The sequence below is a fragment of the Peromyscus maniculatus genome, chromosome 22 (genome assembly GCF_049852395.1).
Source record: "Peromyscus maniculatus bairdii isolate BWxNUB_F1_BW_parent chromosome 22, HU_Pman_BW_mat_3.1, whole genome shotgun sequence".
In the NCBI taxonomy this organism is placed as follows: Eukaryota; Metazoa; Chordata; class Mammalia; order Rodentia; family Cricetidae; genus Peromyscus; species Peromyscus maniculatus.
In genome coordinates, this window is record NC_134873.1 from 39,257,499 (window position 1) to 39,274,737 (window position 17,239).

A 17,239-nucleotide genomic window follows, 5' to 3' on the forward strand; every position below is an offset into this window, starting at 1 on the left:
CCTTCACCCTCAGCATCCTTCTTTCTGCTTCCCTGCCCTGTTCACTCCTTACAGCACTGCATTACCTGCTCTTTGAAAGCCTCCTAGAGCAGCCAGCTTTGCCCTCTTTTGAGTACCCCTGCTTTCCACGTGCATTGGAGTGTAGTCTCTTAGAGCACACATTTATTATAAGCATTACTTTACTTATTTGCTTTGCTGCCTGTGACAGTGTGTCTAGCCATGGGCAAAGCTTGTAATGTTTTGTTGAGATCTGGGGAAAGTTTCTTTTGTCCTCGTTTGTTGCTGATTATCATTTTAACAAGTTTTGTTTCTTAACATAGTTTTTGAAAGCTGGTCTGGATTGTTATGCATGTTTTCTTGTATCCTTATCCATATATGTTTAAGTTACAGAGTCAAGAAACTCAACTTAAGGGCTCACCCTTGTCTGCTGTCTTAATTGCATTCTTTGATATCTATTTAGTAGAAACTTTCTTTTTCCAGCAACTCGAATCCACACTTTGGCGTGAATTAGAAATGTTAAGCTGTTAATAGCTTCCCTGGAGAATTACGACTTGAAAGCATGCTTTGCTACTTCCATCATCCGTTATGCATCGTGAAATGTCACAATTTCTCTTCAGAATTTCTTTATAAGCACAAAGCTGCAAATGTTCATCAGTTGATCTATCTCAAACCACTATTAGTTTAGAAATGAGAGGAACATTCTTCAGTAAGCCAGGCCAATGAGAACTCCTAACTCAATTTATACTTCTAAATCTAGTACCAGCACTTCTATAATTAGTGAAGTTTTAGCAAATCCACCTACTCAAGAGCCATGCTAAGTCCAACGTTTATAGTGGTTCATTTATGGAGCTATTAATATCATGTCTTTCCTCATAAGAATAGTTCTCCTCTTCATAATTCACTGCACAGACACTTTTGCTCCATTCTTCCTCTTTTGGATCTTGCATTTCCTCTTTGATTCACACAGGCTCAGTATGTGACAAAGAGTTTTCAAAGCAAATTTGGATCTAGAAGGATCATGTAAGGAATTGTAGCCAGAGTCAGCAGCCCTGAATGAATTTGGGTTTCTGTCCCATGACTCACTAGATCTGTGCATAGCATAAATCCCTTTCCTTACCTCAGTGTCTCTGCAAATCTGGGTTGGAGTCAATGCTTACAAGTTTTCCTTTTTTAATATAAAACAGATAGACTAAAAATAGGTCCAGGTGAAGCGATAAACTTGTGAGATGTCCAGACTCACTAGTTCTCCTTGGAATATAGGGTGCAAACCTCTAAGACTGTTCTTCCTTTAACATTTTCTGGGTTTGTTTTTAATGGGCTCCCATCGATAGTAAGTAAGGTTTCCATTTTTTTTCATATGCTTACCAATATTTGCTATTTGGGCCTTCCCTTTTAAATGTGGTAGTCATCCTCATGGTTAGATGGCTTCTCACTGTAGTTTGGGGTAGTAATGACAACTAGTGTGTGTTTACTGGCCATTTGTATATCTTATTTGGAGAAATGTCTACTCAGATTCTCTGCATATTTTAAAATCAGATTGTTTATCTTCTTGTTGAGTTTTAGGAGTTCTCTGTATTCTGAGTATTAATTTATTATAAAAATATGATTTATAGACTTGGTGAGGTAGTGCATGCCTTTATTCCCAGCACTTGGAAGATGGAAGGAAGAAGATTGCTGAGTTCAAGGCCAGCCTGGTCTACGTAGTAAGATATTTCCCTCATCTGATGGTTTGCCTTTCTACTCTGTTAATACTGGATTTTGAGGTCTAAATTTTTTTTCATAATATCTGATTTGTCAGTTATTTCTTTAATTGTCTATGTACTTATTTACTAATCCTAAACTTCACATGAGTCTAAATTTTGTGTGGTCTCCTAGCCCAGTGAGCTATCATCCTCCTTTTTTCTCTTAAGTCATAGGGTGATAGCTCACCCTATTAATTTCTGGTTCTTTGTTTGTGTTCACCTCTGTTTTCTTTTCTTTAGTTACCAGACCTCCAAGCCAGTACTTCTGAGACTTTACTGTGCATACAAATGCCCTAGCCAGTGCTCAGTCTTAGTGGCAAGACTCTGAGCTTTGCCAGCCACCATGTAGACTTCGCTACATACACTGTTCACAAAAGTTACAACACATCCCCCATCCAGCTGCCCTCATTCCTCTGTCTCTAGGTGTTTTGAAATTGAGAGCCTGAAATATGGAAGAGGTAGAGTGGTCTTCACTGGAAAACAGTCAGTGCTTATAACTTCCTTCGGGCTGGGGAGGCCAGACCTCTGTTCACCTTTTATATCTTTTGAAAGTTTTCTTCTTCTTCTTCTTCTTCTTCTTCTTCTTCTTCTTCTTCTTCTTCTTCTTCTTCTTCTTCTTCTTCTTCTTCTTCTTCTTCTTCTTCTCCTCCTCCTCCTCCTCCTCCTCCTCCTCCTCCTCCTCCTCCTCCTCCTCCTCCTCTTCCTCCTCCTCCTCTCCTCCTCCTCCTCTTCCTCCTCCTCCTCCTCCTCCTCCTTCTCCTCTCCTCCTCCTCCTCTTCCTCCTCCTCCTCCTCTTCCTCCTCCTCCTCTTCCTCCTCCTCCTCCTCTTCCTCCTCCTCCTCCCTTTCTCTCTCTTAAAAAGAGCTTAGTAAGAGTGGAGGTTGGATAGGAAAAGAGCCCGAGAAGTTGATTACAAATCCCTAGAAATTGAGTGGATTCTTTAGCCTCTTCTCTTAGGGCTTTTGACCATTTGTCATGTTGTCCTATCATTGAAAGAATTCTTGCCAAAAGAGAACTACTTTTTTCGTATTCATGTATTTTATCTGTTTTTTTTTTTTTTGAGAACATTGATTGTTGTCATGTTTTTGTCTTTATTATGTTTGTCACAGTGTGTCACACAATGTTCTAAGTCATAAATGAGCAAGGCCATGGGACACCACATAGCGTGGTTTTTAGAAGCTTGTTAGTTTTAAGAAGTTAGCTTATGATTAGAAATGGCAAACTGAAGATTGCCCTGGCCTTTCTGCACTCTGAGGCTTGCTTATTCAGTTGTATAACCTCCTGTTTCTCCTTATTCCTAGGGATAATCGGAACCGAGACCAAAGTTATTCCAATTGATTTATGTTAGGAGGCCAAGTTAATAATTACCATCCATCTCTGCTGGTTTTAGTGGAGAAGCCTGCTCGTGAAGTCCATTTTTGGTTTAGTTGTTTGTGAGCAAGTGTACGTAGTCATTCAGACATTTGCCATCAAATACTTCCTGGGTGTCTATTTTTGTGGAGCACACCATACTAGGCAGTGGGAATACAAAACTGAACGAAACACCGTCACTGTTTTTAGAGAATCCAGTCAGACAGATGGCAGGAGCACATATAGAAATAACTTTCAAGACAAAAGAAGTTTGACTGTGTGAAGAGTGCAGACGAATAGCTGGCCTAGTGCAGAGAGGAAAGACATTACCTCAGGTAATAGTGCTGGGAGTCTCCAGAGGATGAAACGGACTTCAAAGATTCGGTCCAGCTGAAACCTGAGGGTAGGGCGAAGGGAAAGGCAATCAGTAGCAGGTGGCAGAGTAGAGAGCTAATAGAGTGTCAGCGTGGGATGTGGGGACCTGCCACAGTTCGGGGCAGTGAAGAATTAGATGAGAAAGATAGCTCCACGGAGCTTGAATGTTGAGGCCATTGTAGACAAGGAAGAGCTAGAGCAGCGGTTCTCACCCTTCCGAATGCTTTAATACAGCTCCTCATGTTGTGGTGACCCCCCCCCCCCCCGATCATAAAATTATTTTTGTTGCTGCTTCATAACTAATTTTGACACTGGTATGATATGTAATGTAAATATTTTCGGAGATAAAGGTTTGGTAAAGGGTTCGTGTCCCACAGGTTGAGAACCACCAGGCTAGCCACAGACAGAGTACTGCCTGCTTCTCAGAACCCATTTCTACTCAGGACCTTCTCCTGCAACCAGAGCCAGAGCGATCCTAGCTCAAGCCTTTCCTTCTCTCTCCCCATCCCCCGCAGAGCTCCAGGATGCTGTTTATGTCTTATAAATAATGTCAATATGCAAATCCACAGATCGGTGGTCACTAGTGGTCACATAGGTAGGGGTAGTGAAGAATCAGCTTAGAAAGACAGCGGGCTCCACTCTGGCGTTTAACACCTGTGGCTGGTCTTGGCCTCCATTTAGTAAAGGTGTAGTGCTAAGTTGCTGAAAAAACTCGGAAGTAAGTCTGGCCTCATTGCTGTGGGCACCAGACAGCCCAGGCCGCCAGAGCTGCTCGGTGTAAGTGAGTAGTTTTCACTTCTAGGGTCTCCCCCTTTCTGTCTTCATGCCCAGAATTGCTAAGAACAATCTCTAAGCGCCAGAGCTCGAAGCAGCATGGAGAGGAGAAGGAAGAGTGTAGTTGTAATCCCGGGAAGAGTGGTCTGGGAGAGGAAGTGATAGCAGACCAACTCTCGAAAGAGCAAGAGAAGTGAAAGTCGCATTTGTTGAATGCGTGCTTTCTGACGGGTTCTGTCCTTGGCACATTCACATTCGTTTGCAAAAGCTGTGCGAGCCTGTTGCTTTCTGTAATACCCACATTTGGCATGTCATATGGAAAAAAAATAAAAACATGTAATCTCTTTTTGCAATTCTTTTTCTATAGTTAAAAGTTCACCATATTTGGGCAGTTCTCAAGTTTCAGGACAGACTTGTAAAAAAAATTTCATCTATTCACAAAGCATATTGCTTTGAACATTCCACTTTTAGCATAGCGATTTCATTCTTTTTGTGAGGAGGAACACAGGGCACATAGGTGTTTAGGGACCCAGAATGGGTTGGCGTGCTAATCCAAGTCCATCAAGATGGGAGGCAGCAAATCCAGAGACAGCCGAGCTTCGGCCAAAGGCAGCATTGTTTCAGGAGACCGTCTAAAAGGCTTTCTCCTGATGTGTGGAGCCTGTACCCCATCCTCACCTAAGAACCTCGGAGGCTCTGATTAAGGGCCCAGCCTTACATAGCATGCAATAAATATCCCAGCAACACGGAGATAAGCTTCTTTCTCTCTCTTTTTAGCACTTCTGTAAATTTGCCATGGAATCATCTATATCAGTCAGTTCCATAATTTTTTAAAAATGTGGGTTATAAGCAAAGAAAACCACTTCAAACTAGCTTAGGCATCTAGGGCAATTTATTAGCTTTCTAAAGCCAGGAGCAGGCTGAGTAGCCAAACCACAGCAATTGAAGGGACACAGCTGCATGGACCCAAGGGAACAAAGGTCCAAATGTTGCCCAGACTGGCCTCTCTGAGTGAGTTGGTGTCATTGTCCTCCATTGCAGCCTGGCCTTGTTCATGGGCTGGAAACATGGCTGCTGCTGACCCTCTCTGCTTCTTTAGAGTGGCCGGCCTATACTTAGTTAGAAATCTTGAAGAAAGGACCAGCCTTGCCCTAGACCTCCCAGATCTTCCCAAGGTGTAAGAAGATAGTGTGCTATGGGGCGTTCCCCATCCTTACTGTTGTAAGGATTGGGCTTGGGAGAGGCAGGCACAAGAGTGATGTCTCAAGAGAAGAGAAGGGTAAGCAGGCACATCCTTGTAACTACCATATTAACCGACCCTTTAGGTCTGTGTCTTTCTGTCCCTTACAGAGCAATGCGTAAAGGATTTAAGTGTAAAAAAAAATCTTAAGTCTGTGTCTTTCTGTCATTTACAGAGCAATGCGTAAAAGATTTAAGTAAAAAAAAAAAAATCTGCCTTTTTTAAGTTATAGCAGCATGGTAATTAGTGTTCACATCTGTTCTGTATAGACCTAAGTAAAGTTCACCGTCACATCCAGTTGCTTTATTTGGTTCTTGGCTAAAAGTCAGATTCAAGGTTTGTATTGGTATACCTACATAAACCATAATTCAGAGGTCTCCGAAATGCAGGTCAATGTAACTTGTGAAACCGTTGCAGGAACTGATGCTCTAAACAAGCCCAGGGTTCTTGTCAGAGTCATTAAGAGTCGAGTTATTGGATGGGGAGTAGGGGAAAGGCAGTGTTTCATGTTCTCACTCCAAAAGCTTTGATGAGTAGAGAAGTTGGCAGAAGCAAGAACCACCCTTGGCTGCCAGCGAGAACCCAAGCTGTGGCAAAGGCTACCCCCTCCCCCCACCCAGCCTCTTCCAGCCTCTTGGGGAAAGGGGTGCACTGCACAGCTGTGAGAGGAGGCTCGGGACTGCCCAGAGAAGAGTTGGGTGGCAGTACTCAGGGTGTGTGTAATTACTGATGTAATGGACCAAGCGACTCTTGATCATCATCATTTTAAAAGAGCCACCCCTCCCCCAGCTTATAGGAACAACATGTGTTTTGGTTTAGCTTTCTCAACAGCGCCTCTCCCCAACATATTAAGGGAAAGCCCAACTCCGCAAGCAGATTCCTGCCCCAAACGAAAGCTGTGCAGTGGCCTTGGTTCAGGAGAAGAGTCCAGATGCACATTTGGTAAAGCCTAAACCCATACTGGATCTTGACTTCTGGGAGTAGCAGACTCAGTGTGCCACACTTGGGAGGCACAGCCAGGTAGCGACAGGTCATTCTCGAAGAGTTGGCTATTTCAGGAACATTGGTTGTCACGCTCTGACCTGACAGTTAACACTTTATATTTCCACCGTCTAGAATGTGCCTAACTATGATTTAGTGAAGGAAGGCCGACGTCCTGCTGCTAGAACTTGATGACCCTAGTCAGTGCCCTCAGAGAAGCCATCCTGTTTCCCTGAGTCCGTGTAGAGGTCAAATGAATGCATTTTATTTGACAGTGTGGCCTCTGTAGCCTTTAGTATTTATATTGTTATGACTTAATTTCTTTCTCTTTCCTTTCCAAAAATAAACAGTAAATACACAGTGCTTGCTTATTTCTATCTGTTTTGAATACCCACAGAATGCCTGTTTCAGGCAGGGCCGCCTGCTCTGGGTAGCAAGGAAGTAAGAAATGGGTACTCATGATCTTTGGAGCATACAGTGTTGAGACACTAAATGGGAAACAAGAAAATGTGTAGTTACTCTTTGCTACCTCCCCTTCCTATAGATTTCCAGGTTTTTTATGCTTTTCTTTGAACATTGATACTGAATCATTTTTGTGCCCAATAGTTAGGTGGGGGTTATGACATCATTTCTCAGTCTACGTTCTGAGTCAACAAGTTCAAAATTCACGTGCACCATTTGATCTCTTTGAGCCTCAATTTCATCTCCAAGTGAGAGTACTAAGACCTACCTTATGAGATTGCTAAAGCACTGATAAAATGACAGTTGACTAAGGACACTGAATGAATTATTATTAGACACGACAAGGTGGAAGATATGTCTTGTTATAGTTGGGATATGAAATTCCCCCAAAGGGGTTTATGGACTGAGTGCTTCCTTGCCTACTCACTTTGGTAGCTTATGGAACCTTTAGGAGGTGACAGGGGCAGGAGAGAGTAGATGACTGGGAATGTGTCTTTGAAGGCAATCCTTGGTCCTTGTGCCTGCCTCTGTCTCACCATCCCTCTGGCCTCCCACCATGAAGGACTGCTTCATCAGAGGCTCAGAAACACAGAGCCATGTGACCGTAGCCTGAAATCTCTGAACCCTTAAACCAAAGCAAGTCTTTCATCTCCTAACTTGTTCCCGTCAGCTCTTCTGTTTAGTGATGAATGTTCACTAACAGATTTCTACTCTGTCCTCAAGAAATTCACAGTCTCCTTGGAATACAAAGCCCCATCACATAGTATGGGGAATTCATGAGGCAACATGGTGCAAGGAACCCAGGGAGGCCATGGATCAGAATACGGTTGAAAACAATTTAATAGAACAGGCAAATCCACAACTTGATAGAATTAAAGATATTAAAAACATACCAGCCAAGAAAAGAAAGAAATGTTCTGTGTAGATAGATAGGTGGGTGTAACATGCTTGCTGAGCAAGGCAAAGGACCTGAGTTCAAATCGCCATTACCCCTTTATATCAAGATATGGTTATGGCTGTGCCTGTGTATATAATACCAACATGGGGTGGGGTGGGTGATAGGGAAGAGAGGAGAGTCCCTAAGCCTTGCTGGTCACCAGCTGAGCTCCAGGTTCAGCAAGAGACTCTGTCTCAAGGTAATTGGGTTGGAGGGTGATAGACTAGTACATCTGATATCCTTCTCTGAGCTCCATGTACACTCAGGTATACATACCCTCACACATATGTGCATCACACACACACACACAGAGAGAGAGAGAGACAGAGACAAAGAGACAGAGAGAGAGGAGGGAGAGAGGAGAGAGAAAGAGCATAAGCTTTTTGATAAAAAGGAATGTTGTATAGAGGTATTAAATAAGATCTAGAAAAAAAGTAAGTGGAGGGTGGTCCAATGAGTTTCGGTTAGGCAGGGGAATGTACCCATTTCTACTTGACAAAATTAATCAGAAGTGACTCTGGAAAATAATACCTACATAAGCTATCTCTACCTCTGTCTCTTTCTCTCTCTGTCCCCCTCTTCTCATTTTGAACAATAATCCAGCAGATGGTGGGGATGAGTTGTCACTCAGCCTGTAGAATTCTTTACCCAGTGAGTGCTCCAGCACTCTGATGTGTGGAAAGGAGGCTCAGGATTGGGAACCACCAGCAGCAGGAGCAAAGCCCAGGGGGGCTCAGCTATGTCTCTTTGATGCATCTTTCTCATCTTCCTTTTGTGTTTGTTTGCACTTTCTCTGGCACCTGCATATTTCCTAGCATTTGAATGAGGAGAAAAGGACTAAATTCAGAAATACCTATTGCATCATGGGACAGAATAGCCAAGGTCTTATTATGTACATCATTTTCCTTTTCTTCTCCTCCTCCTCCTCCTCCTCCTCCTCCTCCTCCTCCTCCTCCTCCTCCTCCTCCTCCTCCTTCTTCTCCTCCTCCTTGTTTGTTTGTTTGTTTTGTTTTTCAAGACAGGGTTTCTCTGTGTGGTTTTGCGCCTTTCCTGGAATTTACTTTGTAGATCAGGCTGGCCTCGGAGATCTGCCTGCCTCTGCCTCCTGAGTGCTGGGATTAAAGGCATGCGCCACCACCACCTGGTTTCATTTTCCTTTTCTTAAATATATTCTTTCTGCTTATACTTAATCAAATTCATACCATATTCACTGACATGTCTTAATGCCCGTAGACTCTGAACTCGGGTCTTGATCTGGATTCCTTAGGTTGATATGCAACACAGTGAGTCAGAAGGACCTTTTATTCTAAATCTCTGACTTAAGTAATGGAGGCCACCCCCAGTTCTCTGTATTCAACTTTCCTTCTCTCCTCCTAATCCCCTTACTCTGCTTTATCTTTCCTGTGTAACGTTTGTAATATACTATGTATTTTATTTATTTATAAGAGAATCTTACTCTCTCCTGCCTGGAAAAAAAAAACCACAAAAACCCTGATTTGAAAAGTCTAAATTTTGTAAACTGAGGGTGCTGAATCTACATTAAATACTGGAGCATCTGACATGCAAACCTCTCCGGATTTCTCTGAACAGGATTTTGTTTTAGAAATGCTTTGTGTTGCCGGGCGGTGGTGGCTCACGCCTTTAATCCCAGCACTCGGGAGGCAGAGCCAGGTGGATCTCTGTGAGTTCGAGGCCAGCCTGGTCTACCAAGTGAGTTCCAGGAAAGGCGTAAAGCTACACAGAGAAACCCTGTCTCAAAAAACCAAAAAAAAAAAAAAAAAAAAAAAAAAAAAAAAAAAAAAAAAAAAAAAGAAATGCTTTGTGCTTATAGCTTGTCAAAAACTGCACAGTTTTTGTATAAACAATATTCAGCCCTCATTTTGTTGTCACTCTAGGAATCAGGGTCAGTCTCTAGTCTAGGTTAGTACCTCTTCGGATGTAACTCAGATGGTGCAAACCAGATTTCTGACATACTATGTAGTAGCTTTATTATAGTCTCTTATGCCCACAGACTGGTTTTGCCAGTAATGCTTATGGATTGGTTGTAAGCACTTCTGAATTGAGAGATACCGTGGCTTTTTTTTTTTATAGTCCTCCCATGTGACCCATAGTTATTAACATTTTTGGTTCAGCTAATGTCTGTCAGCAATTAGTTAATTGGTAGTTTGTACCCATAGTGACACTAATGTTCTCAACATATAGGGACTTGTTTAATGGCTTCTGTCTTAAAAAGATTAGCATATCAAAGGAGTATCACATAATGATAAATTATACTTGTATTTACTTTCATTTCCAGAGTTAATTGTTAATTTTTTCTATAGTCTTTTGATATTTGGAGAGAGCCTCAATTGAGAATAATCATGCAAGTGAATCATGACCTAAAATGAAATGTTGACTCATTATATTAGATGTAGCCTTGACTGGTACCATTTTTCAAATTTGAGTTTTCTATAATAAAATATAAATGATTATGGTTTAAGACTCTTGAGATAAACACTGAAGATCTTCCCAGCTAAAGAGACTTCCTAGTTTTCATGCACTGTACCTGGAACTCCAGGAGGCTTCAAATTGGAAAAGCAAGTGCAGTGTTTCCTTTCATTCATTTGCTTGTTCTGTTATCCCTGTATTAATCGTTTGTGTTTCTCAATCAATTCCCTGTGTATGTGGTGTATTCCATAACTGGAATGCCAGAGCTTTTAGAATCTTTATTTTTAAAAAAATATTTATTTATTTATTTATTTATTTATTTATTTATTTATTTATTTATTTATTTATTTATTTATTTATTATGTACATAGTGTTCTGCCTGCATGCAAGACAGAAGAGGACACCAGATCCCATTATGGATGGTTGTGAGCCACCATGTGGTTGCTGGGAATTGAACTCAGGGCCTCTAGAAGAGCAACCAGTGCTCTCAACCTCTGAGCCATCTCTCCAGCCCGCTTTTTAGACTCTTAAGAACTCGCCTATTGTAAATATTCATCATAAAAATCAGGAACCCCTTTCCGTTATAGTCCAAAGGCTGAGCCAGGAGCACGTTTGGGTCTCAGCAGAATATCATAGCTGTTATTATCTTGCCATGTACGTGTGAGTGCCTGACACACTTTTGTGGAGGAAGAAGGCAACATTCTGTAGGTTTAGCAGATTTGGCGTCTTTTCCTCCCGTTTTAGCCTGTGGCAGTTTCAAATGGCGCAGATAGAAGCCCTGGAAATGTATCCTTGTACATTTTCAAATGTCCCTTACTACGTTTTAACCATCCCCTGTTTTGCAAATGCTACCATTAGTGGTTACAATAATCGTCTGTAATGCTAGCTTCTAAGAACCTGGATACAAGAGCCTCTTTTCTAATTTCCCGGATGGGAGGGTACACATGTACAAGCCTGTTAGAATTGCAGAAACTGGAAGCAGTGCTGCGTGGGTTTGTATTTTTGGAACTCTTTGGGCTTATTTAAGCACCCCAAACCAAACCTAGCTATCCATTAGCAGTCAGATACCAATTCAAGGAGAATCCGAGAGTCTTACCAAGAGGAGTAAACACTGCAGTAGTTCAGAAGATAAATTAGAAACAACCGGACCAGGGTCTCAGGCGCTTTTTCTGCAGACCATCAGATTTAAGGATTGACCATGTAAACCAGAGTCATTCTTTGGAAGGATTGTCTTCAAGCCTTTGTGTTCTTTACTTGAATGATAGTGAAAAGGAAAATTTTAAAGGTGGTAAGAGAAATAAATAGAGATTTTCCACAGGCATATGGAATGAAGCTACCATTGGTTAATGACCTCGGTGGCCCCTGGGGTTTTTTGCAGTGTGTTTTTGCAGGGTTTGTGATTTGTAATCACAGCTTCCAGCCTTGACTTCTCACAATAGAACTCCAAAGCTGACACGTACAGTCATTGTGCTTTCTTTCCGGTTACCTTCCTTATGTCCACCAGTCTATAGATGATGACCCATCCACACTTGGATCACAGAGTGAAGCCGTGTAGATGGATGGCATGTCTCTCATCTTAGATATCTAAGTGTTAGAGTCATAGAATTAGGTAGTGTCTGTCTGTTGAGTACTCTTAAGTATTTTTTTCTCACTTTCATCCTTCGTTTTATAGAAAAGAGGATTCCGTATTGAATATTTTACCTCCTGTAAAAGAGCAAGGAGACATAAGAATGTGTAGACTCTCAGCCTGGGCTCTGCTGTTAAAACCATCAGTGCCTGTAGAAGAACTTCATTGTCAGGGAGGGACAAGGGCCAGCACTTGGTCTCCAGAATCCACTGCTGATAGCACCTGCAGGAAAGCAGCTTCCAGAAGTTATCATCAGACGCAGAGAACAAAAGGCAGGGATTCCGATTCGCTAGGCTTTCGGCTGGTGCAGTCAGCAGACATGGCGGCTTGTACTGCCCCGCACCGTGTGTGGCCTTCCTCTCACTGCTTCCTGTCGCTCCTGCCTGCTCCCCCAGTTTGCGTAAAGCAAGCAGAAAGCCGTGTTTCCTCGTGTCATGATACCTAAAATATATTCTAGAGGAATTATAAACCTACCTGAAAAAAACACAGTGTTAAATGAAAAACTACAGCAACAGTAATATCGTCTGTTATTGACTAGATTTAATTTCATTTGTAAAATTATCTAAATTTTCTGATGTTATGAGAGCCTCAAAATAAATGTCTACAGTTAGAATGAGAGACAATATTTATAATACATGCTGTAGGAGAGGGTTAATAAAAGTATTAGCCAACACAAAAGATCGGAGTATCTTAAAGACAAGTCCACAGTGGACCTATCAGTTACACAGAAGAAATGTGGATGTCCAAGAAACAAGTGGAAAGTTGCTTCAGCTCAACACTGGATTCTAAATTCAGATACTGTCTCCAGCTATCAAACTGCCAACATTAATTTAAAAAGAATGAGAGGTGGCAGTGTTACCAAGTGACTGAGAAGGAAGGGAAACAGACGCTCTCACATCCTTCCAGATATGCACTGGCCCAGATCTGCATTTCTGAAAATTGTTTGGTTAAAAAAGTCCATTAGATTCTACTGAAATAGAAGGCATTTGTGACCCTTAAACTTACTTACCTATTAAGAATTAGGCATTTCACTACTAAAGACTGTCTATACACATATACAAGATACATCAAAGCATTGTCAAGTGGCTAAGACTTACAAGCAACCTGAAGGTTTGTTCCTAGGGAAATGGTTAAATAGAAGAGATATACATGCTGGCAAATAGTATGTGGCTATTAAAAAAGCAATTAGTAGAGTGATGTGCATAATAGGATCCCATTTTAGGGAAAACCAAACAGGAGGTTAAAGAGGAGTGTGTGTGTGTGTGTGTGTGTGTGTGTGTGTGTGTGTGTGTGTGTGTGTGTGTGTGTGTATGTGTGTTTATGAGTGCTGGAAAAGCTGACTGAGGCAACACTTAATATTGATTACTTTTAAAAATAAGTAGTAAGGTAAGAATGGAAGAACTAATTTAAAAGTAAATTTCTATATGGCTAGGCTTGTTTAAAGAAAAAAAAAAGCCTAATTTTTATAGTGTAAAACAAACCAAACAAACAAAAAACAATTTAAGAACTTAAAAAGAAAAAGATGAAAATGGAAGAGCCAAAAGCCTGAGACAGAAAATTAGAACCATGTTTTTCAGAATTAAGAAAGGAAAAAGAGAGGAAAGAGCCCTCAGAGGCAAGTGGCCATTCCTGTGAAGCGCTGTTAGAGAGAGCAGGGGAGCCAGGACAGAGCTCTCGCTGTGTACGAAGGTGGCTTGGGAAGCTGATCCATTGAACCAACAGTGCTAGTTAGATGAGTGGGCTCGGGCAGGGGAGCTGATCCATTGACCAACAGTCCTAGTTAGATGAGTGGGCTCGGGCAGGGGAGCTGATCCATCGAACCAACACAGTCCTGGTTAGATGAGTGGGCTCGGGCAGGGGAGCTGATCCATTGACCAACAGTCCTAGTTAGATGAGTGGGCTCGGGCAGGGAAGCTGATCCATTGACCAACAGTCCTAGTTAGATGAGTGGGCTCGGGCAAGGGAGCTGATCCATCGAACCAACACAGTCTTAGTTAGATGAGTGGGCTCGGGCAGGGGAGCTGATCCATTGACCAACAGTCCTAGTTAGATGAGTGATCTCGGGCAGGGAAGCTGATCCATTGACCAACAGTGCTAGGTTAGATGAGTGGACTTGGGCAGGGGAGCTGATCCATTGACCAACAGTCCTAGTTAGATGAGTGATCTCGGGCAGGGAAGCTGATCCATTGACCAACACAGTCCTAGTTAGATGAGTGGGCTCAGGCAGGCCTTTTTCAATCCTTTCCATTCAGAGGCCCTTATTTCCTGTTAACTTTTTGTACAACCCTGTTTATAAAGCTATATAAAATATGTATACATACCAAATATTTGTTGATAAATATCTTAAGGAAATATGTTTTAAAGGAAGGTTTTAGTAGACATGTAATTTTACCATGTACTTAAATTAAAAGTAAATTTGCATCCTGGTGAGATGATGCATTTGCTTCTTTTTATATAAAGACATAAGTCTTGGGTGAATATTGAATTGATGGGCATTTTGATTCTAGCACTGTCAATGTTGAGGAGATGTCTTTGTATAATACAAGGTACAAAATGGCAGAGACATGTTTAGGGCGGATTCAGAATTGCTGAAAATTCTATCCTAACCTCAAACCAGAATTAATTGAGGCCTTTTTTTAAAAAATGAAACTCAAGTCAGCAATTCAAACAACAGTTATTCAAATCAAGCATTGTAACTCAGTAGAAACCTAAAATATACTGATTAGTTACTTGCTGAGGAATGTTGTAGAAATGCCTTTGTATTTGTAATCACATCATTGTGTTGGTATAAAACCGCCATAGTTCATGACATACAGTGTCGAGTCTGAGCCCGGTGTTTCAGGACACACTCCTGTATGTGTGGTGTGATGGCATGCGTAGTACACGGTGTGCAGGTTGTGCGTTAGGACTAAGACATCGGGAGGACACAGGATGCTTCGTGGACAAGCTCTGCTTGAACCACCTTGGATGAACTTTGCATTTGACTTTGAATTAAACTTGCGTTATTGCGTGTTCAGACACTTTTTCCTTTTGTCAAGATTTTTGTGCCTCCCTCAATTAGTTACACTGAGCCTACCTAGAGTCGGGCATGATTTTCCTCCTCCTTGTCTACTTTTATCTGTATTTTATCTAGAGCAGGCCATTTGGCTCAACAGAAAGGTCTGGGCCCAGTAAGACCATCCATTTTATAGCTCTTCTTCTTCTAGTTTTCACACACTCAAGTGCTCCAAAGGCTTGTGATCACAGACACTGAGAGCCATGCACTCCCCAGCTCCAGTTACATCGTTGGTGTTTGAACCCATTGGGAGCTGTGGAGACTTGATTCCTGGTTATGGTGTGGGCTTGTGCTGTAGCTGGTGGAGGAGAGTAAGGATGCTGCCTCTGTGAGGCAGAGGTATTTGGGGGGGTGCGGTTCCCATCAAATTACATCACCTGATCTTCGTCAGTCTTATTTGGAATTTGCAACATTTTTGTATAGCCCCCATTCAGACCTTGGCAGGATAGGACTGGTCCTTTGAACAGCTTTGAGATCAAGTTCAAGTGAACCAGAAGTGAGACATAAGTGTGGGTTGTTTGTTGGTGTTTCTCAGCTTTTCGTGGTTGATGTGCTTCTCCATACAGCCCATCATCTCGTGCAGACAGCCAGGACACTTAGGTGTGTTCACTGTGCTCTAGGCCGGTGAGCAAATGTAACAGGTAGATGTAGAACATGAAGGCCAAGGCCTCGGCAGTGAAAAGCTTGGCCATGGAGATGGCTGAAGCAGGTGGCACCTATGTGTTCCTACCTAACCCTTGCTTCTTATTTCCTCCTAATTTTTATTTTTAAAACACAGGAGAGACTTGATGATCCTTGTCCCTTTGTATCCACGTCACATGTGCACAGTAAGAAACCGAACAAGGATACTGAAGATGCCCAGGCTAAGCAGCATGTGTGTGTGTGTGTTGACCAGCTTCCTGGGATGCAGGAAAGGGAGTGGGGTTTGGACAGATGAAGGCCTGTGCCTGAGGCTCTCAGTGCTCACACAGAGTTCAAGCCTAGGCCGGGACCCCTTGCTTGTTCAGGACCTGCGAACTGATTGAGAATTACAGGTCAGTTTTTACCATTCCCAACATGAGAACGACATCTAGGGCTAGTGTTTTAGGTTTTGTACTTGACTTAGAGACACTGCCAGGTTACTAGGGGTTGCAGAAACGTGGTGTGTCAGATTAAAGTCAATTGAAGTCAATATTGATAGAGTTATTCTGATTCAGCATTTTATTCCAGACTCTGGCAGACAACTTGGTACTTGGCAATAATCATAAAGCACATGCACATAGTTAAAAGTTCCCAATTTTGATTCAGTACACTTCATCAGTGCGTCATCAATACTCCATTGAATTAGTTCTGATATTTGGTTGTCAGTCTAGTATTCAATACTTATCAATTTAGTTTACCATTAACCCCAAGATGTCCTCTGATGGATTAATCAGTAATTACAATTCTTAGATTAATAGGGAGTTTGTCTTAAAATACTCTCATAACTAGGCATATATGATAAATATGTGTTGCAGTTCACAAGTAAATCATCTATGATCACTTTGTTAAAGTAGATCAGCACCTACCCCACTCAGCCTTGTGTTTATATAGTGGCTGGCATACTTTATACTTCATGGGAATATATTTCCTCTGGATTTTTACTATTTAAATAACTTAGAGCATACTATAAAGGTTGGTATAATGAGGTTATTGGGCCCATATTTTAACATTTTGCTGGTGTTTTAAGATATAAATTATGTTTTTAGCAATATGTTTACTCAATGTGTTAACTGTGCTTCTGTCTAATTTGTTACCATCGTATCCATTCCCCTGCTTCACTGAGTATGTGGGAACAAGTAAAGTAGTTGAAAGCCATGTGCCTTATTGTGGTAGGCTTCAGTCGAGAAGTTTCCTGGGCACCACCCTTGAGGAGTGAGGCAAGGGTATGCTGGACCATTTGGTTGAACGAAGACAACTCACAACCATGGCTTCATGCCCCTAGGCTGTGAGCTCCTCACTGATAAGGTTCCAGAGTAAGCTGGGCATGACAATGCAGGCTGTATCCTGACCTTCGGGAGACAGGAGGATCTTGAATTGGAGGCTGTCCTGGGCTCCATAATGGGACCCTGTCTCAAAAAATCCAAAGTGTGCAGAGGACAGGTTCTCATGCTGTTTTTCACTTCCTTTCTAAGGATGTAAATGAAGACCCTGGAGAAGATGTGGCCCTCCTTTCTGTCAGTTTTGAGGATACGGAAGCCACCCAAGTGTACCCCAAGTTGTACTTGTCACCCCGAATTGAGCAGTAAGT

The 17,239-nt window shown here is 42.1% G+C and overlaps 1 protein-coding gene across 2 annotated transcripts in view; it reads left to right on the forward strand.

Annotated features, from left to right (window-relative positions):
* The window catches only part of Babam2 (BRISC and BRCA1 A complex member 2), a 380,906-nt gene that overhangs the window by 184,304 nt on the left and 179,363 nt on the right, over positions 1-17,239 (forward strand). For both annotated transcript variants that reach the window (XM_006984821.4, XM_076559269.1), the window contains one exon: positions 17,124-17,233. In XM_006984821.4, the coding sequence (XP_006984883.1) occupies positions 17,124-17,233 (110 nt within the window). The remainder of the gene's footprint in view (positions 1-17,123; positions 17,234-17,239) is intronic.